General features: G+C 40.7%; 2 protein-coding genes across 5 annotated transcripts in view; one reads left to right on the forward strand and one right to left on the reverse strand.

Annotated features, from left to right (window-relative positions):
* The window catches only part of ADAM17 (ADAM metallopeptidase domain 17), a 79,684-nt gene extending 77,698 nt beyond the window's left edge, over nt 1-1,986 (forward strand). The window contains exon 19 of the mRNA XM_004457206.5: nt 249-1,986. Coding sequence (XP_004457263.1) covers nt 249-599 — 351 coding nt within the window. The 3' untranslated portion in view covers nt 600-1,986. The remainder of the gene's footprint in view (nt 1-248) is intronic.
* Nucleotides 1,965-21,052, reverse strand: part of IAH1 (isoamyl acetate hydrolyzing esterase 1 (putative)) — a 37,825-nt gene continuing 18,737 nt past the window's right edge. For 2 of the 4 annotated variants that reach the window (XM_071211949.1, XM_004457203.5), the window contains 3 exons: nt 18,647-18,823; nt 5,143-5,264; nt 2,150-2,516 (listed from right to left, as the gene is read on the reverse strand). In XM_071211949.1, the coding sequence (XP_071068050.1) occupies nt 2,334-2,516; nt 5,143-5,264; nt 18,647-18,752 (411 nt within the window). In that variant the 5' untranslated portion in view covers nt 18,753-18,823 and the 3' untranslated portion in view covers nt 2,150-2,333. Of the gene's footprint in view, nt 2,517-5,142; nt 5,265-18,646; nt 18,824-21,052 lie in introns of all 4 variants that reach the window. The other 2 variants (XM_004457204.5, XM_071211948.1) reach the window with 2 other exon arrangements.

A 21,052-nucleotide genomic window follows, 5' to 3' on the forward strand; every position in this document is an offset into this window, starting at 1 on the left:
GGCTCTTGATAGGATTGTTTCTTAGGAGTTCTCTTTGGGGTCCTCAAAGTGGTAAGTTGACAGGACACCTGAAAGGTAACTACTTTGAGTCACTTCTTAGGTTGAGTGATCCCTCCCACCTCGTGCTTTACTTAGTATGAGGGATTCCAGTGCTTATGGCATTAAAGTAGTTTGATAGTGAAGGAGGCTGGAACTAAGATGTTGGGTTCATCCTTTACTCCTTATCAATTAAACCCATGTCTTTTCAGAATGTTGAAATGCTTAGTAGCATGGATTCAGCATCAGTTCGCATTATCAAACCATTTCCAGCGCCTCAGACTCCAGGCCGACTCCAGCCCCTGCCGTCCACCCCAGTGATGCCCTCGGTGCCTGTGGCTCCCAAGCTGGACCACCAGAGAATGGACACCATACAGGAAGACCCCAGTACTGACTCTCATGTTGATGAAGATGGGTTTGATAAGGACCCCTTTCCAAATAGCAGCACAGCTGCAAAATCCTTTGAAGATCTCACAGACCATCCTGTGACCAGAAGTGAAAAGGCATCCTCCTTTAAATTACAGCGTCAGAATCGTGTGGACAGCAAAGAAACAGAATGCTAGTTCAGGGATGTATTTTCTAAGTGCTTCTGACTTAAATGTACAAAGTGTTTTTATAGGTTTGATCTAAAATCACTGCATCTATTTTGTGAAAATTTGGGAGAAATAACCAAGTGATATTATAGCAGATGCTGGCCATGTGTTTGCAATTCTTCACATAAGTACAAAAGGTAAGGTGAACTAGCTTATTTTGAGGCCTTTCAGGTTTTGTTTTGTGGTTTGTTTTTAAAAATCTTTAAAATATCCTTCAACCTGTAGTGCAGAAGCAGAAAATACAGCTGAATTAGGTTATGAATATTTACATTTTTGTAATCTTTAATAGTGATAACAGCACTGATTAGGGGGGTCAGTTTTTTAAAATATACACTGTAAAAACCTGCCAATATAATGAGGCATTTAGCAGTTACTGGACACCAGGAACATAGAAGACATTTTTTTTTTTGCCTTCAAGTTAAGAGAAAGGAGTGAGACAAAACCTAGTTCTACATTATCGCCAAAATGTGGATTCTATTTCTAGGTATTACACAGATCTTTTGGCCAACAGAGAGAATTTACACACCTAAACTCAGAATTGAATTAATGTGTCTTCATAATTCAAAGGTTACTATTTTATAGAATGCAATCATTCTAGGTTATAGTGAGGGTTACAAATAACTGTAGCCACCTAACTGTTCAGGACCCCAATTTGCTGGGCTTTTTTCTATTAAGTATTTTCTTGTAGCCCTACCTAATACTGTTGCTATGCTCTTAAATGACTTCAGAATAAGATTAACAAGTATGGCTGCATATTTTCAAACACAACTGGACTCAGGGTAAGCAAGATATTTCTTCCCAGAACAGGGGTTGTTTTGGGTGGGAAGAGATATGATATGGTACCCCACCCACTCTGTGTGGCTGGGGCTCATCTCTACAAAGGTAATACTGAAATCCTTCTTACTGACCAGCAAGTGGATAGTTAGATTACTTCTTTAGTGCTTCAGGATTGTGGATGGTCCACATTTACTGCGTGAAAGATAAAAATCATTGCATTGAATTCTGATTCCCATAAAATGACAGTTAAGAGCTTTATTATTTTTTTTTGATAATACTGAAACGTGCTCACCAGCCAATCATTGTAACCTTTGAGGGCAATTAACCAAACCTGTGACAAATCATGTCTTTTTTTTTTCCTAAGGACATTTGTTATACAGGTGCTTGTTACACTAATACTTGAACTTGTACCTTACGGTATTTGCTATCATTTAACTAGTCACAATATTCTTCTATTTTAATTATACTTTTGGAATTTGGTATGAGGTGAGTAGGGTGTGTGGGTGTATGTATGAGAGAGAAACAGTCCCAGAAGAATGCAAGAAAACAAAAATAAAATTGTGACTTTTTAAAGAACAAAGCTGTATTTAACTTCTTTTGCCATTTACAGATCTAACAAGCTGCTCAGGCTATGTTTTGTATCTATATAGCAGAGCATCAATCAGTAAAACTTCAGTACTTAAATATTTAATATTAAAATACAACATACCTATTTAAAGTATTAAAAATTTAAGTACAAAGTGTTCCTGAAAAAAATTATACTGTTTTTATTAAATATTGGTGGCAAATGGTACTGTTTTTTAGTTCAGAGTTACAAACAAATGTTTAGGCTTGAGAAAAAAGTGTTCTTTGATCAATCTTCTTAGAATCTTTATGTCTTCACAACTTCATGTTCTGTAAATTAACAACAAAACTTGAATTCCATAACTAGTGGTCCCCATCTCCCAGAAGACTTAGCTCAGGTTTTGCTTCTACTACATCTCTCCAATAAGGAAGAAGCAGGGGCAGTGAAGAGACCTTCTTCTCTATCAAAGGCCAAAGACAGGAGAACAAAAATTCATTTCCCTTTGGTGATAAATGTAGTCCATCTGATAAATAGGATGAAAAGTCCTGTAAGGGGGGAGAGAACTAAGTTAGAGGTGAGAGTAGTGTTTGTAAATGCCAGTGTGTGTATTATTCTCCCAGTGTGGCCCTGGCCTACAAGAATCACTCAGTCCCTTATGCTTCTTCAGGCATCTGACCAGCAGATCTCCATGCTGTTTACACCTGTGCTTCCAAAGCCCTGAACAGAGATGTCAGACTGCCTCCATCTCACAGAACTATCCACGTGTCTGAGTTGGAATGTCATTCTAGGTCTTCTGAGTCATACGGCATGATTATCAGGCTATTTATGAGTCGAAAGGAAAGGCTTAATGGGTAAATATGGTTCATTACCATAATCAATGAAAATGAATACACTGATGTTAAAAGCTTAGGGCCCCAGTGAGTCAATACTGCCTTCGGTTGTCAATCTATGTATTAAATTGATTTACCAGGGAAGCGGACTTGGCCCAGTGGTTAGGGCGTCCGTCTACCACATGGGAGGTCCGCGGTTCAAACCCCGGGCCTCCTTGACCTGTGTGAAGCTGACCCATGCACAGTGCTGATGCGTGCAAAGAGTGCTGTGCCACGCAGGGGTGTCCCCCACGTAGGGGAGCCCCACGCACAAGGAGTGCACCCCACAAGGAGAGCAGCCCAGCGTGAAAGAAAATGCAGCCTGCCTAGGGATGGCGCCACACACACGGAGAGCTGACACAACAAGATGACGCAACAAAAAGAGACACAGATTCCTGTGCTGTTGACAACAACAGAAGAGGACAAAGAAAAACATGCAGCAGATAGACACAGAGAATAAATCTTTAAAAATAAATAAATTGATATACAAGTTATTAAGTGGAAAGAGCCTGTATCATTCAGCTTAGGATAACAATTGCTTGGACTATAAGAGTCTAGTCTCTCCCCATGCCCTTGAACTCTAGCATATTTATCATCAGAGCTAATGAAGCAGAGCCAAAGAATTGATTCTTTGGGGGAAGACTCTTCTTCCTAGACTAGGTATTCAGATTCTAGTAGTACTTCTCCCTATGCCTCAGTTTCCTCATCTGTAAAATTTCAGATTAGATGATCTCTAAGGAAGACCCTTATTCCAGGATCTTAATGTGTTAAATCTAGAAGGAATTTTATGAGATGAACTAGCCCACTAGTTTGTCATTTTATTTTTTCTACCAGCACATCTTTTTTTTTTTTTTTTTTTTGTGATTATAGGTCATTTTATTTTCTTCTTAATGCTTCTCTGAATTTCACAATCTTACATACAAATGTCACATTACTTTTATCAGCAGAAAAAAAGAAAAGTAGATAAAATTTTTAAAAATCTCTGCAACTTTCACTCCAGAATTTTTTTTTTAAAAGGCAAACAACCTATTTTTTATTTATTTTTTTTTTTAAAGAAAAATTCAAGTTTTAATAATATACATGATTTTCTAATGAACTGTTGCTCATCAGGCATGAATTCTTTAGAAAAATACAGTGATGGGCTTAGTTCTTTTTTTTTTTTTTTTTTTGGGGTATGTGGTTTATTTTTATTTTTATTTTTAATTGGCTTTGTAATAATATTACATTAAAAATATATATGTGAGGTCCCATTCAACCCTACCCCCCACCCCACCTCTCCCCCCCCCCCCCCCAACAACACTCGTTCCCATCATCATGACACATCCATTGGATTTGGTAAGTACATCTTTGGGCACCTCTGCACCTCATAGACAATGGTCCACATCATGGCCCATACTCTCAGCACATCTTTTTTAATCCATCTTAGGAAGAGCCTTAACACAGAAAAACAACTCTTGTTCTCTCCTCCTATATTCAGAGGCTCAACTGTAGGCTAGATTTCCAGAGGAATAGTTAAGGTTTGGGGTCAGTGGTTTACTAAGAAAGCTGGTGGTAGAGTCAGAACCACAGTCTAGGCTCTCCCACAGTAGTTTCATCAGCTCTCTCAGGGGCAGGGTTAACAGCCCTGGGACTGGGGAGAGAACAAGAGCCTCCAAAAAGTGACTGGCAACTTTCAGTTCTCAAATGGCAGTGTGACTTTCTGACTGATTCATTTTTTCCCATTACAGATGTATCATCAGTATACAGATATTAAAAATAGCCAGGCCATTGGAAGGATGATGGGCTTGGATTTAAAAAAGGAAAAAGTTTGTACCTAGTTCGCTGGTTCCTGGTTGTTCCCTTTCTACCGTCTTTCTTTATCAATATTTACCAGCAGAGAGGCCAAACCTAACAGCTGCAAATAGTATACACTGGAGAGGGGCTGTAATGCTTCCACTTCATCCATAGAGCTACCTTACAAAGTAACTCTCCCCTCCCCTGAGCAACACAAATAACCATCAAGGCCAGATTTGTGTCTGCATCTCAACAAAGCTATGATGGCCTTTTATATGCCCTGCATAACAGACCCTTGACTGCAAGAGTAAAAGGTAGCAGAAGAAATGGGGGGAAAAAGTGCACCTGACTTACAGCTTTGCTGTTCATAAATATCCATGTGGACTCTGAATGCATATTAGTAATAACAAAGGGAACCAGCTATTTGTTTTGTTTACTTACCTCAGTCTGAGTTCTAGGAAAAGCTGCACAAACCTGGCTTCCTTCTGTGTGATCCTACACACATTGATCAACGAGCAAGTCACTGTACCTGATTATCCTTTTGCATCAGCGTCCATAGGTCAAGTACCTCAGTTCCACAGTCTTGGGCAACTTGTAAACAGGCACTGGCATATTCACCAACAACCAAGTTGAGGCGATTTAATTTGCAACCTAATGAGAAGAGTGAAAATCCAGGTGGGAATTGATAAACCCAAGCACTGGTCATTGTCCAACTTCTACTGACCTGGATGGTTTCTAAGGAGGCAGAAAAGGCCCGAAGGAGCACCAATCTAGCTGGCTAGAGTGCAAGCCATAGGTGAATGGAACTGAACTGGCAGCTAGAAAAGGATAGCCTAGAAAGGAATTCTGGGCCAGACCATGGAAGGTGAATGTTGGTTGTACTGAGAACGCTTCAATTTTTATATCATATGTTACAGGAAGCCATTGTAATAGAGTGGAAAAGTCACACACTTTGGACAGAGAGATCTAAGATCTGATGCCTTTAATTGCCACTAAACAGCTGGGTGACTGAACAACTTCACCTTTCTGAGGCTTTCCTAATCTATATGATGATGATACCTACCTAATCACAGAAAGAGTGAGGAGATTAAAAGACTAAACTCAGGCAAAGTGTCTAGCACAGGGTGTCCGACGCACCCTTAAAACAGTGCATGTCACCTCAGCTTCTCCCACCTTGATTTATGGGAAGACAGGGTGGGAGTGGGTAGAGTGCTGTATTTGGAGATGGTGAGCCAGGCTGTAGGGAGGAATGTTCAGGAGCCTAATGCACCAGGACAGGATGGGGTAATAAAAGTCCAAAGTAGGGCAAAGACAGTGAGAGCTGGTAGGAGGAGGTCTGGATGAATGTGATATTAAAGAGAACAAAACTCAGGTTTCAACAACTAGACAAAGGGATGAGAGAAGATGGCACAGGTTTCATGTCTGAGAGATTCAAAGAGCACACTCACCTTGTTTTGGTTTTGATGTGGATTGATTCTGCTTGTGAAATCCACCTAAACTATAATTAGTTTATTTTCTAAGGAACGAGTTATCTAGATATGACCCCTTCTCCCACCTGCTTTTGCTCATCTCTGACATTTGCTTTTCATCTATACTGGACTACACTCAAGTATAAAAGAGGAAATAAAATTAAAATTTCAGAATCTCATATATTCTCTTGAAAAAGAGATCTGTTTGGTCTGGAATCAAGGAACAGAGAGTAATTTAAATAGCTTCTGTTGACTATGCATATGATCTTTAAAACCTTTTTGTTTAAGGCTAAGAATATACTGCCTCTAGATCAACTATGGCTAAAGGCCCGAGGAAAGCTGGGGAATCAGAAGCTGTCTCAAACAGAGCTTCAGACCATGTTTCCTGGACCCTGCTATCTCTAGGAGGAGTCAGACCTCAAAGAAAAGGCATTCTGACGTCAGTCTTAAGTGCAGCAATAAACATCCCTTTGACATGACCTGATGCCCTGGGCTTACAGTCACTGCACTACCACAGACCTGAGTTGACCTGAATATTGTTCTCTCTGTACCACCATCCGTGGACCTCTAAACATAGGATTCTTGTGACTTGAAACTGTTTTGTCCCCTCCCTGCTCCTCTTCTCCACTCTGGACTAGAGAGCAGAGACATAGCTATAACCCCAGTGAAAGGTGGTATCATATAATAGTAAACACCTGGGCTTTTAGATCCTGGATTTGATTCCTGGTTCTGCCACTGACCATGTGATCTTGAGCAAGTTAACCTCTCTAAAGATTTAATTTTCCCATCTGTAAAATGGGGGCAATAACAGTTTTACCATGAAGTTGTGGTGTGCATGCTTTTGTCTGTATAAGAAACATCTAGAGTGCTTCTTAAAATAGGCCTAGAAATCTGCCTAAAAATAATACTTAACATTGAGTCAGACCATGCTTTGGGAAACAGCTGTCCTACATTGCAAAGCCATTCATTTGTTCTAGACTAGCCTGTTTTCTATGAATTTAGACTGTTTAGAAAAATTACATAATGTACCCTTTTAAACCATGCAAGTGTATGCCAGCATGAGAAAAGTATGATATCAAGTTGCATAAAAAAGTCTTTGTGTAGAAGAAAAGGTGAAGAGATAAAAACATGTAGCCTAATGGATGTGTCATGATGATGGGAACGAGTGTTGTTGGGGGGGGGGGAGAGGGGGGGTGGGGGGGTGGGGTTGAATGGGACCTCACATATATATTTTTAATGTAATATTATTACAAAGTCAATAAAAAATTAAAAAATTAAAAAAAACAAACAAACAAACAAAAAAAAAAACATGTAGCCTAAAGATCTAATAGTGAATTATCTAAAAAATACCTTTCCAGAAAACCTAATAGTTGAAAGAAATAAGAAGCAGACTTGAACAGACAGAAGAAAAGATCAGTGAACTAAGAGACAGGATAGTTGTAACCTTCAGTCAAAAACAGATTAGAGGGAAGCGGACTTGGCCCAATGGATAGGGTGTCTGCCTACCACATGGGAAGTCCACAGTTCAAACCCCGGGCCTCCTTGACCTGTGTAGAGCTGGCCCATGTGCAGTGCTGATGTGCGCAAGGAGTGCCCTGCCACACGGGTGCCCCCCCGGGTAGGGGAGCCCCATGTGCAAGGAGTGCGCCCCGTAAGGAGAGCCGCCCAGCGCAAAAGAAAATGCAGCCTGCCCAAGAATGGTGCCGCCCACAAGGAAAGCTGACACAACAAGATGACACAACAAAAAGAAACACAGATTCCCGGTGCCGCTGATAAGGATAGAAGCGATCACAGAAGAACACACAGGGAATGGACAGAGAGAGCAGACAACTGGGGGGGGCGGGGGCGGGAAGGGGAGAGAAATAAAAATAAATCTAAAACAAAAAAGTTAGAATAGAAAAAACTGAGCACTGTCTTGGGGATTTCAATGACAGCACAAAGTGCACAAACATGTGTTATGAGTGTCCCAGAAGAAGAAAAGGGAAAAAGGCAGAAAGAATATCTGAGGAAATAATGGCTGAAAAATTCCCAACTCTTATGAAACAAATATATATGTCCAAGAAGTGCAACATACTCCCAACAAAATAAACCCTAACAGAACTACTCTGAGACAAATACTAATCAGAACACCAAATACCAAAAATAAAAAAAGAATTCTGAAAGCAGCAAGAGAAAGTGATTCGTCATATTCAAGGGATCCTCGATAAGACTAAGTGCTAATTTCTCATCTGAAACCATGGAGCCAAGAAGGCAGTAATATGACATATTTAAGCTACAGACAAAGAAAAACTGCCAAAAATTATTTATATGGCAAAATTTTCCTCCAAAAATGAGGAGTAATTTAAAATACTCCCAGATAAACAGAGACCGACAGAGACTATCAACAGAAGACTTGCCCTACAAGAAATACTAAAGGGAGTGCTGTAGTTTGAAAGGAAACGACAGAAAAGAGTAGCATGGAAGAGTGTAAAGAAATGAGGATCATGAGTAAGGGTAAATGCAAAACCCAATAGTGGGCAAATTACAGCAAAATGGTGACAAGAGTAAGGAGCCCCTAGAGTCAGCTCCTGCTACAGGGCAGTTAGTAAACACCCAGAGCTCTCTGGAGCTAGCTGAAGAACCTGTCTGGGGACTTCAGGAGGCCAGAAGGGCATCCTGTAACATCCTTGAAGGAATGGAAGGAGGAGGCTGCCCATCTGCAGAGAAGACTTGTAAGTAGAGCACTCCACACACCCGGAGGCCGGTGCCCATCCTCCACCTGAGGCACAAACTGTCTCAGGAGCTGTTCCGTGGCTGGAACTGAAAGCTCCACTTCCCAAAAATGGGGGAGGAAGAGATGGTTGGGCCCCAACTTCAGCTACTGGTGAGTAAAATTCAGCAGGCTAAAGTAAAATCCTGAGAACAACTAAAGTTTGAGCCTGTCCAAGTCAGAAAGAGGCTAGTTGTGGCCATCTTAACTCTGCACTTGGCATGGGGGGAAGCGGGGCAGACTGAAAATCCCAGTGCTGGTAGGGACAGGTATCTTTCCATCCAGGTCAGACTGCAGCTTTAGCCTAAGACCCAGTGCCACCTCCAGCAGGGAGGAAGCTGGAGGGACCTGTGCCAGGCTCTCCGGGAAATTGCCAGCTAAGCTGAAGATGCTGGTGATTGTCCTACTCTGGCAGCATGAGCCACCCCAGGAGATAGGTGACTAGAATTGGAAGCTCCATTTCCCCAAAACAGGGGAGAAGGCTGCCAATTTCAGCTACTAATTGGCAGACTCGGATGGCTAAGGAATAACCCTAGGAACAGCTAGGGTGTGAATTTGTCCAAGTCAGAAAAAATCCAGTGGCTGCCATTTTGACTCCACCCCCAGCCTGAGGGGAAGCCAGGCTGACCAAATACCACAGTGATGGTAGAAACCGGTTTCTTTCACCCAGATCAGCCTGCAGCCCTAGCCTAGGCTTCAGTTCCACCTCTGGCAGGGAAGAGGCTGGCTAGCTCAGCACCAGTCTATCCAGGTAACTGAGGGTACCTTTTGCTGGCACGAACTGAATAATTAAAAGTCTACTGGAGGGGCGGCGGACTTGGCCCAGTGGTTGGGGCCGCATGGGAGGTCTGCGGTTCGGACCCCAGGCCTCCTCGACCAGTGTGAAGCTGGCCCATGCGCGGCGCTGATGCGCACAGGGAGTGCCCTGCCGCACAGGGGGTGCACCCCATGGGGGGAGCTGCCCAGCATGAAGGAGGGTGCAGCCTGCCCGGGAGTGGTGCCACACGTACAGAGAGCTAACACAGTGGGACAGCGCCACAACGGGAGGCACGGATTCCCGTGCCGCTGACAGCAACAGAGGCGGACAGGGAAGGCACAGCGGATGGACGTAGGGAGCGGACAGCTGGGGTGGGGAGTGGGGGGAAGGGGAGAGAAATGAATAAATAAATAAATCTTAAAAAAAAAAAAGGTCTACTGGGGCAACTGCAGTCATCTTGGACCTGCACTGCATAGATTGCTGCCTACACCTGCAGCTCCATCCATGCCACAGGCAGGGGAGAAAAGGGAGTGAAGCTTCATCAGTCTCTGGGCAACTACAGTCTAGACCTGCCCAACTTGGATTATTCCACACAGCTGTGACCCTGTCCCTATCTCTGGGAAAGGAGAAAGTTGGGAGAAGCTTCATCCATCCCTGGGGCAATGAGCACAGCTTGAGCCTCCACAGTTTACAGTACCAATTACATCCTTGGCTCCTACTGCACAACCAGCAAGGGAAAAAGGGCAGGAAGCCCTAAACTAAAGAGAAAAACTGCACCCAGAATAAATACTCTGGTAATCCAGATGCCAAGACACCAACAAAAATTGTAATGCACAACAAGAAACAGGAAGATATGGCCCAGCTAAAGGAACAAGATAGGCCTCCAGATGACATAAAGAATCATGGATGTTCAAATAAATCCCCTTAATAAATTCAATGAGATAGCTAAAGAGATTAAGGATATTAAGAAGACACTGGGGGAAGCGGATTTGGCCCAACGGATAGGGCATCCACCTACCACACGGGAAGTCCAAGGTTCAAACCCTGGGCATCCTGATCTGTGTGATGAGTTGGCCCACGCCCAGTGCAGATGTGTGCAAGGAGTGCCGTGCCACGCAGGGGTGTCTCCCACATAGGGGAGCACCACGCGCAAGGAGTGTGCCCCTAAGAAGAGCCGTCCAGTGTGAAAAAGTGCAGCCTGCCCAGGAATGGCACCACACACGGAGAGCTGATGCAGCAAGATGACGCAACAAAATGAGACAAAGATTCTGGATGCTGCTAACAAGAATACAAGCGGACACAGAAGAACACACAGTGAATGGACAGAGAGGGCAGACAACTGGGGGGGGGGGGGAAGGGGAGAGAATTAAATAAACAAGTAAAAAGACGACACTGGATGAGCACGAAGAAGAATTTGAAAGCATGCATAGAAAAGTAGCAGATCTTATGGGAAAGAAAGGCACAATAAATGAAATTTTAAAAATTGGAATCATATAGTAGCAGATTTGAGGAGGCAGAAGAAAGGATTGGTGAAAAAAATGGCCTCTGAAAGTGAACATATAAAAGAACAGATGAAGAAAAGAATGGAAAAAATTGAACAAGGTCTCAGGGAACTAAATGACAGCCAGAGATGTGCAAACATTCGTGTCATGGGTATCCCAGAAGGAGAAGAGAAGGGAAAAGGGGCAGAAGGAATATTTAAAGAAATAATATTAGAAAATTTCCCAACCCTTGAGGGGCATGGTTGTCCATGTCCGAGAAGCACAATGTACTCCTTTCCAAAAGAACCTGAACAGACCAACTCTGAGACATATGCTAATCAGAATATCAAATGCTAAAGACAAAGAGAGAATTCTGAGAACAGCAAGAGAAAAGCAATGGATACCCAATAAGATTAAGTGCTGATTTCTCACCAGAAACCATGGAGGCAAGAAGACAGTGGTCTGATATCTTAGAGATACTCTGAGAGAAAAACTTCCAGTCAAGAATTTTATATCCAGCAAGACTCTTTCAAAAATGAGGGCAAGATTAGAATATTCACATATAAACAGAAACTGAGAGCATTTCTAAGCAGGAGCCCAGATTTTCGGGAAATACTAAAGGGTGTGCTAGAGCCTGAAAAGCAAAGACAGGAAAGAGAGGCGTGGAAGAGAGTCTAGAAATAAAGATTATATCAATAAAAGTAACTAAAAGTGTCAAGAGAGTGGTGAAAATAAAATATTACAGATAAAACTCAAGCAGTCAGGAATAAACTTAACCAATGATGTAAAGCACTTGTATTCAGAAAACTGCAACCCAATGTTAAAAGAAATAAAAAAAGTCCTAAATAACTGGAAGTACATTCCACGCTCATTGATTATAAGACTAAATATCATTAAGATGTCACTTCTACTCAAATTGATATATAGATTCAATGCAATCCTTATTAAAACTCCACCAGCATTAAAAAAAAAAATTGAAAACACAATTAGCAAATTTATTTGGAAGGGTAAGGGGTCCTGAATAGCCAGAAACATCATAAAAGGAAAAGCAAACCTTCATCTCCAGACTTTAAATAATACTACCAAGCTATAGTGGTAAAAACCGCATGGTACTGGCATAAAGACAGATACACATACCAATGCAAACAAATTGATGGCTCAGAAACAGACCCTCATATGTATTGTCAAGTGATTTTTGACTAGTCAAACCCACACAGCTCGGGCAGAACAGTCCATTTAGCAAAATGGTGCTGAAAGAACTGGGTATCTGTAGCCAAAAGAAGGAAAGAGGACCTCTACCTCACACCTTATCCAAAAATTAACTCAAAATGGATCAAAAACCTAAAAATAAAAGCAAGAACCATAAAACTTCTAGAAGAAATTGTAGGAAAATATCTTCAAGACTTGGTGGTAGGTGGTGGATTCTTAATGGAGATAAAAGGAGAACTGAGATGGACTACTGATTTAAGGTATGTAGAAGTTTTTATTAGCTTTACTGTAAAAGTGTGGAAATGTATAGAATGGATGGTAAAAATAGTAATAGCTAGTTTATAAATAGGGATGTGGCTGAAAATGGTAGTCTAGGGATGTAAATGCCAACCGACAGAATGCTAGAGAATAATCTATGAACTGAATAGCACAGTAAATCAAGAGGTGGATGAGAATTGTGGTTGATGGTGCAGATGCAAGAGTGTCCATTGTGAGCTAGAGCAAATGCGTATCACTACTGCAGGGTGTTGGGAACGCATGGGAAAAACACAACTGGAATGACCTGTGGACTGTAGTTAGCAGTAATAATACAATATTCTTGCATCTACGCCAAAGACGTACTGTGTTGATAAGGGGGCAGTATGGAAAATTTAAGCCAAATGTACACTATGGACATGGTAATAATCAGATGATATTATCTTATCTGTAACAAATGTTCCACCACAGAGTGGTGTGTTGATAGAGGGGTGCTGCTTGGGAATTCTGCATATGTACATGATTGTTTTATAAGTTTACAACTTCTGTCATAAAAAATATATTTAAAAAATAATAATAAGGTGTGTTTGGGGAAAAACACACCAAGTTTAAGATAAGGACTATAATTAGTAGTAAGATTTTGACAAGATTCTTTTGTAATTTGTAACAAACATCTCACAACAATGCAAGGTAGTGTTGGGGGGTTGATGTATGGGACCCCTGTATGATGTTATGCATGTTTGCTTTGTAAGTTCACAACTTTTACTATACACGTAATTGTTTATGTATGTTCACATATAAATGACATAAAGATAATAATAATAGGGAAGGTTGGAGGAAAATGGTTAGTAGTAATATTTTCACAATGCTCTTCAATCATTAGTTAAAAAGGTTTAACAACAATATAAGGTGCTGTTGGTAGGGTGAGTTATGAGAGTCCTGTATGATGTTATATATGTCTGTTTTGTAAGTTCACAACTATTACTATACACTTATTGTTTATGTATGTTTGTGTGTGGGTGATATATTTCAATAAATTAAAAAAAAAACCCAATAGCAGTACATCCTCAATACACAACTCTATTCTTTAATTTATTTAAGAACCAGAATACAATTAAACAAGAAAAAAGCATACTTCCTCAAAAAGGATGTGCAAAATCTAAAGTGGTAAAGTGAGACAAAAACATAAATAGGAAAGAGAGAGATCTATGAGCAGAGAACATGTACGCTATTGAGGATAAGTTGGTTTGTTTTCAAATTAGTAGGTTATAAATGCAGGTTGTATAATATAAACCCTGGGGTAACCACAAAGAAAGTATTTTAAAAATATGCAGAAACAGAAATGAGGTATTAGATACATCAAACAAGATCAACTATACAGAAAAGGTGGCTGCAGTAAAGGAAAAGGGAGACTCTCTCTCTCTCTCTCTCTCTCTCTCTATATATATATAGACACACAAAAGCCAAAGGACAAAATGGTGGAAGTACTGCCTTTGTAGTAATAATACTAAATGTTAATGGCTTTAACTACCCAATCGAGAGTGGCAAAATGAATAAAAAAGCATAAACCAACTATATGTTGTTTACAAGAAACTCACCTAAGACCCCGTGACTCAAACAGGTAAAAAATGAATGGACAGTATATCAGTTTGAGATTATTTTTTTGTGAATCCCAAAAATGAGAAGGATTATGTTTGTAAACTGTTCTGTTCCTCTGGGCATGATACCCTTCAATTGTCTTAAATTCAAAGATTATAAATACTTTATTAAATAAATTTAGGGCATTTGATGTGGCCATGTCAGCAGGGTATGACTCTGGTTGAATCCCCACCCCCTTGGTTGGCTGATATAAATGGACACTCACTCAAGATGATACATGCAAGAGGAGAGGACTTGGTCATTTTGGTCCTGCCTTGTGACAGAAAGGAGAAGGCTCAAACAGCTAAAGACCTGGCAAGAGAGAGGAGCCATTTGCCTGATAGTTCGCAGCTGAAAACTGAGCAGCTGAGCAGCTGAGAAGACCTGAGAGACTAGGCAGAGATCACTGCCATCTTGCTTCAACATGTGGCAACGGGACTTTGGGGGAGAAAACAGCCCTGAGTTGTTCTCTTTAGGCCTTGTAACTAAGCTTTTACCCCAAATAAATACCCTTTATAAAAGCCAACAGATTTCTGGTACTTTGCATCAGCACCCATTTGCTGACTAATACAGGTGGAAAAAGATATTCTGTGCAAACAGTAACCAAAAAAGAGCTGGGAAAGCTATACTGATATCACACAAAACAGACTTTAAATCAAAAGTTGTTGTAAGAGACAAAGAAGAACATTATTTATTAATAAAAGGGGGCAGTCCACCAAGAAGTAACAATCAAATATTTATGCACTTAACCATGGTGTACCAAAATACATTAGGCTAACACTGGGAAACCTGAAAGGAGAAAGACATACCTGTACAGCAATCGCTGGAGACTTCAATACACCACTCTCATTAATAGAACATGTAGACAGAAGATCAATAAGGAAATAGAAAGCTTGAATAATATGTTAAATGAATTAGACCTTATAGACATACAGAACATTGCACCCCCAAAGAGCAGGATATACATTCTTCCCAAGTGCACATGAATCATTCTCCAGAATAGACCTCATGCTGGTTACAAAGCATCTTCAAGATGTGTTATGCAAGAGTTTTTAAAGACTTTATACCCAAAGCACAGGCAATGAAAGGAAAAACAGATAAATGGGAATTCCTCAAAATTAAAAATGTTTGTGCCTCAAAGGACTTGTCATGAAAGTGAAAAGACAACCTATACAATGGGAGAAAATATTTGGGAACCATATATCCAATCAGGGTTTAATATCCAGAATATATAAAGAATTGTTATAATTCAACAATAAAAATATAAACAACCCCAGTAAAAAATGGGCAAAAGACCTGAATAGACATTTCTACAAAGGGGATCTAAAAATAGCTAAAAGGGGGAAGCGGACTTGGCCCAGTGGTTAGGGCGTCCGTCTACCACATGGGAGGTCCGCGGTTTATACCCCGGGCCTCCTTGACCCGTGTGGAGCTGGCCCATGCGCAGTGCTGATGCGCGCAAGGAGTGCCCTGCCACGCAGGGGTGTCCCCCGCGTAGGGGAGCCCCACGCGCAAGGAGTGCGCCCGTAAGGAGAGCCACCCAGTGTGAAAGAAAGTGTAGCCTGCCCAGAAATGGCGCCACACACGGAGAGGTGACACAACAAGTTGACGCAACAAAAAGACACAGATTCCCATGCCGCTGACAACAACAGAAGCGGACAAAGAAGAACATGCAACTGTGGGGAGGGCGGGGGGGGGGGGAGGGGAGAGAAATAAATAAAATAAATCTTAAAAAAAAAAATAGCTAAAAGGCACATGAAAAGATGCTTAACATCATTAGCTACTAGAGAAAAGCACATCAATATAATACAATGAAATGAAATTTCACACCCATCAGAATGTCTACTATTAAAAAGAACACAAAATTACAAGTGTTGGAGAGGATGTAGAAAATTAGGAACACTCATTCATTACTGGTTGGAATGTAAAGTAGTGTAGCCACAGTGGAAGACAGTTGGCCAGTTAGTTCCCCATGAAGCAAAGCGAGTTACCACTGGACCAGGCAATCCTGCTACGAGGAAGTGAAAACAGATTCGAACTAATTTGCATACCAATATACTTAAGAGTGACATTATTTACAATTGCCAAAAGATGGAAGCAATCTATGTGTCCAACTGATGAATGGATCAGCAAAATGTCATATATACATGCAATGGAATATTATTTAGCTATAAAAAGGAATGAAGTCCTGATGCATGTGACTATGTGGATTAACCTTGAGGACATTATGCTGAGTGAAATAAGCCAGGCAGAAAAGGATAAATATTGTATGATTTCACTCATATGAACTAATTATAATAAGCAAACTCAATTAGAATCTAGAATATAAGTTACAAGGGGACAGACTGGGGATAGAGAATGGGGAGCAGATACTTAATCTGTACAGAATTTCTATAGGTTGATTGTAAAGGTTTGAAAATGGATGGTAGTGATGGTAACACACTGTGAGTGTAATTAACAGCAATGAATTATATATGGGAATGTAGTTAAAAGGGGAAATTTTAGGTTGTATATATTAAATAGAATAAAGAATAAAAGATAAAATGTAGGACTGTACAACACAGTGAACCCTATTGTAAATGATGGACTATTGTCAATAGAACAATTATAAAAATCTTCTTCCATGAATTAACAAATTTACCACACTGATGCAAGGTGTTAGTACTAGGATGGTATATTGTAAAATAAGCACACCCTAATGTAAATTATGGACCATAGTTAAGAATACAATTATAATATTCTTTCACCAATTGTAATGAAGTTACCATACTAATGAAAAGTGTTAATAATGGTGGGGTACACAGAACACTATTTTTTACCAGGTTTTTCTATAAACATATTTTTCTAATTAAAACAAATAAAAAAAAAACCCAAAAAACAAATGGATCATAGCTTACTGACTCCTAGTTTAATGCAGTGATTTCCATATTGAATTGTGCATCAGAATCACCTGGAAGCCTTGATAAAACACAGCTTGCTAGACTCTGCCTCTGTAAGTTCTGATTCAGAATTTGCATTTCTACCAAGTTCCGAGACGATTTGATGCTAGTATAGGACAAACCATAGTCTGATGGTTCATAAACCTGGCTAACTAAAAGTACAGTGATCAATACGTTTTACACCAGGGCTCAATACATACATATCCATCTATGTAAATGAAACAAGACTGACAAAACGATGCATACTGCATTCACGGTACTGATTTTTCTATTCTAGTCCATTTTTTAAAAATGTTTATTATAACTTGGTTTCATGATCCATTAATAGGTTGTGACCTACAATCTGAGAAACAATGGCACGGTTCTAACTTTTGCACCTCTATTCATTCGGTCTTAGCTTGAACAATTCCTGCAATAAGGCACTTCCAACCTCACAGGGCAATTCTCAATGCCAGGCAGAATACTATTCTTTATACTGAACTAAAATCAGCCTTTGATGATAGTCACTGGTGGGTCCAAGTTTTACCCCTGGGTCTAACAAGAGTATGCTTAATCCTCTTTCCATGAAGAACCTTCAGAGTATCTCAAGACAGCTAACGCATCTCCCTCCTCCCCAAACAGTCTCTTCTCCAGGGTACACACACATTCCCTATTTATCTTTTTCAGGGAGCTTTCCTTGACATCTCCTCTCTTCAATACTTCAACAGAACTTCATTAATACCTCAATGATACCACTTACCATGGTGCTGCAAATAGCTATTTACATGAATGTCTCCCTCATTAGCCCAAAAGGCAGGAACTATGTTCTAGGCATGCCAATATCCCCTACCTGGTCTAGGTCATGGCACGGCACATAAAGCTAAAGAAACGAACCGTTTGTGGGCATAACAGTAAAGTGTCTTTGGTGGTAGCAAGACAAAACACCTAGTGTTGGTGTGCTGAAGAGATGCATTAAATTACTAAATGAGTAATTAATAGTATTACTTGTCCTTATACATGAGTACCTTTGCAAAAGGGCCTTTATTTTAAGGAAAAAGAATGGTCTCATTACTGGAGTCAGGCCTCACAGATTCGGCCGAGTGGAGAAAAGTGGGCTGTCTCTACGGGACACATACATTTGGAAATAGGCAAAGCAAATGGCTCCAGGTGTACAGCACTGTTATGAAGTCAGGAAAAGCACCATCAAAATGTGGACTTAAATGTTAAGGGCAAAAATAAATCCCCTCAGTTTCAGCACCACATGGAAAAGAGCAGTTTATATCACTGTTCACTCAGCTGTCTCTACATAATTTTCTGGGGGCTTCATATAAAGGTCAGCAACTTGCAAATACCAGATGAATGATTCCTGACTTATCCAAAAGAAAGAATCCCTTTTCTACATCAAAAAATTTCTCAAATGTAACATAATGGAAACCATACTTTTTTGTTTGTTTTAAATGTCAATTGACTGAAAAGACAAATAAACCAACATGGGTTGGGAACCACTGACTCTCTGAGCATTTATATTCAGGTTTGATGAAATTTTGTTTTGTTTACCTTGCTGGATACATTCCTTTTCCCAGGCTGTTTCACAAAGCGGGGGTGGTGTGATGAGAATAACTCTATTCTCAGGGATGTCCACGGACTTTAGGTACTGCACCATGCTCCTTAAATTTGCAACATACTCATCCAGTGGAATGTGCTGCTTAGGATTCTCATCTGTTTGGGAAGAAACTGAAAACTTCGGCTCAAATGTTATTTAAGTCATAATGGCTAAAATTAATATATGTGCAAACACACCTGACTCATGACTCTTTCGCACCAAGGACAGAAAGACAAGTGGAAAAGAATTTAAAATATAAAGTTCCTCATCAAAAGACTTCAAAGGATTTGTACTCCTGTCTTTTCTTCCCTAGTGGCCAAAACGTAACTAATCTATTAGGCTGAGTCTGTGAAGAAAATAAGAGCCCAGGCTCTAATTCTGGCTCTCTCATTGACTAGTCACATAGCCTTAGATAAATATTGACCCATTCTGCATGTTTCCTCATTGGCAAGATGAAGGTAGTAGGGTATACCTCATAGGGTCATTGTGAAAACTAAATCAGGTGAGTGTGTAAACCATTTAGAGCAGGGTGCTTTCCACAAAGTAAGAACTCAAAAAATCTCAGCTTTGCTATTTCACTATTACTGCAAAAGATTACTTCTAGATGGGCTCACAAGACAGGTATTACAAGGCTCACTGCAGACCACTTGCAAACCATCCATTAAGGCAACCATCAAAATTAAAATCACCCACCACCAAGAAAACCACTGATGGCATCCAGATGTATTTCTTTCTGGTCTTTCCATGTAGACGTGGAACTTTTATTTATTTAATTTTTAATTGGGATCACAATGAATCTACATGGCTTTATATTCTGATTCCCCTGTTACATATGAACCCTTCTGTATCCATAAATAAGTCTCAAAATTCACTAATGGCTGTGTGATAGGTTTTATAGGGTGGCCATAATTAATATTTCTATTTCCTTGCTATGCAGCATTCTGTTTGCTATTGTACATAACACTGCAAATGAATCTTTGCACATTTATCTTTGACTGCATTACTGAGTATTTTCTTAGGCCGGATTTCTAGGTGAAGGAAGGCTCTTGATACATACTGCCAAACAGCTTTCCAGAAAGATTTTATCAAGATATACTTGAACTTGCAGGAAGATGGCAGACTAAGAAGACATAAGACTCTCTTCTCTCCCAGAAAAACAGCTAGAGGACAGGCAGAAGCAACCTAGAAAAAATCTTCTAGGGTTTTGGAAACCAGGGGAAGGCTGGAAACTGCCCAAAAGAGGGACAAAGGAAAACAATCCCAATGGCAAAACTGTGGGTTAGGGCTGTGCAGGCTGGGTGGAGCTGCACCAGTTTGCCTTGGAGCCGGAGCCAGACTAAAGAGATCTGAGACTAAATACTAAAGAGATCAGGGACTAAAGTGATCTGATTCTCTCAATCTCCCTCTCTACTAAGGTTGGAGAACTGTCTGCAAGAAACTGTGATTACAAAGCTCTTAGCCTCCAGGCAAGAAGCTATATATCACATGATCCACTCCATGTTGCAGCAAACACATTCCCACCAGGCACTAAACTGAGAGCGCTGCCAAAGCACGCCAGCTGCTGGCAGACTAAGGAAGTGCATGCGAGGAAACTAAAAGTAAATAAAGAGAGCCTTTTTTTGGCCTTTCTAGCCCCGCTCTTCAAGGCCCTAGGAAGCAGGTCTGCAACCCACTACTGGATCCAGAGCCCAGTTTTGAGCAACTAACAGGGAAATCCTAAAGACCGAGGCTGAACCAAGAATCAAAGAATAGCAGTAACACATAGGCTGCAGCCACTAAATCCCTATGAAAGAGAGAGAAATTGAGCATATGAGTAGACTTACCATCCTAATCAGATGCCAAGACACCAGCAAAAAAATACAAGCCATAATAAGAAAACAGAAGACATGGCACAAGAAAAGGAAAATATCAAAGCTCCAGAAGAGACACAGGATTTGAGAAAACTAATTAACAAGCAGCAGAAAAATTTCCAAAAACAAATTAATGAGTCGAAAGACAAAAAGGCTAAAGAGATAAACGAGATCAAGAAGACACTAGCAAGCACAAAGAAGATGAAAACCTGAATAGAAAAGTAAAGAGCTCATGGAAACAAAAGACATGATAGGTGGGATCAAAAACACATGACAAGGAAGAGGACATGGCTCAACTGATAGAGTGCCTGCCTACCATATGGAGGGTCCAGGGTTCGATCCCCAGGGCCTCCTGACCTGTGTGATGAGCTGGCCCATGTGCAGTGCTGCCGTGTGCAAGGAGTGCCATGCCATGCAGGGGCACCCCCACATAGGGGTGCCCCACATGCAAGGAGTACACCCCACAAGGAAAGCTGCCCCACATGAAAAAAGCACAGCCCGCCCAGGAAT

Source organism: Dasypus novemcinctus, chromosome 25 (genome assembly GCF_030445035.2).
Source record: "Dasypus novemcinctus isolate mDasNov1 chromosome 25, mDasNov1.1.hap2, whole genome shotgun sequence".
NCBI lineage: Eukaryota > Metazoa > Chordata > Mammalia > Cingulata > Dasypodidae > Dasypus > Dasypus novemcinctus.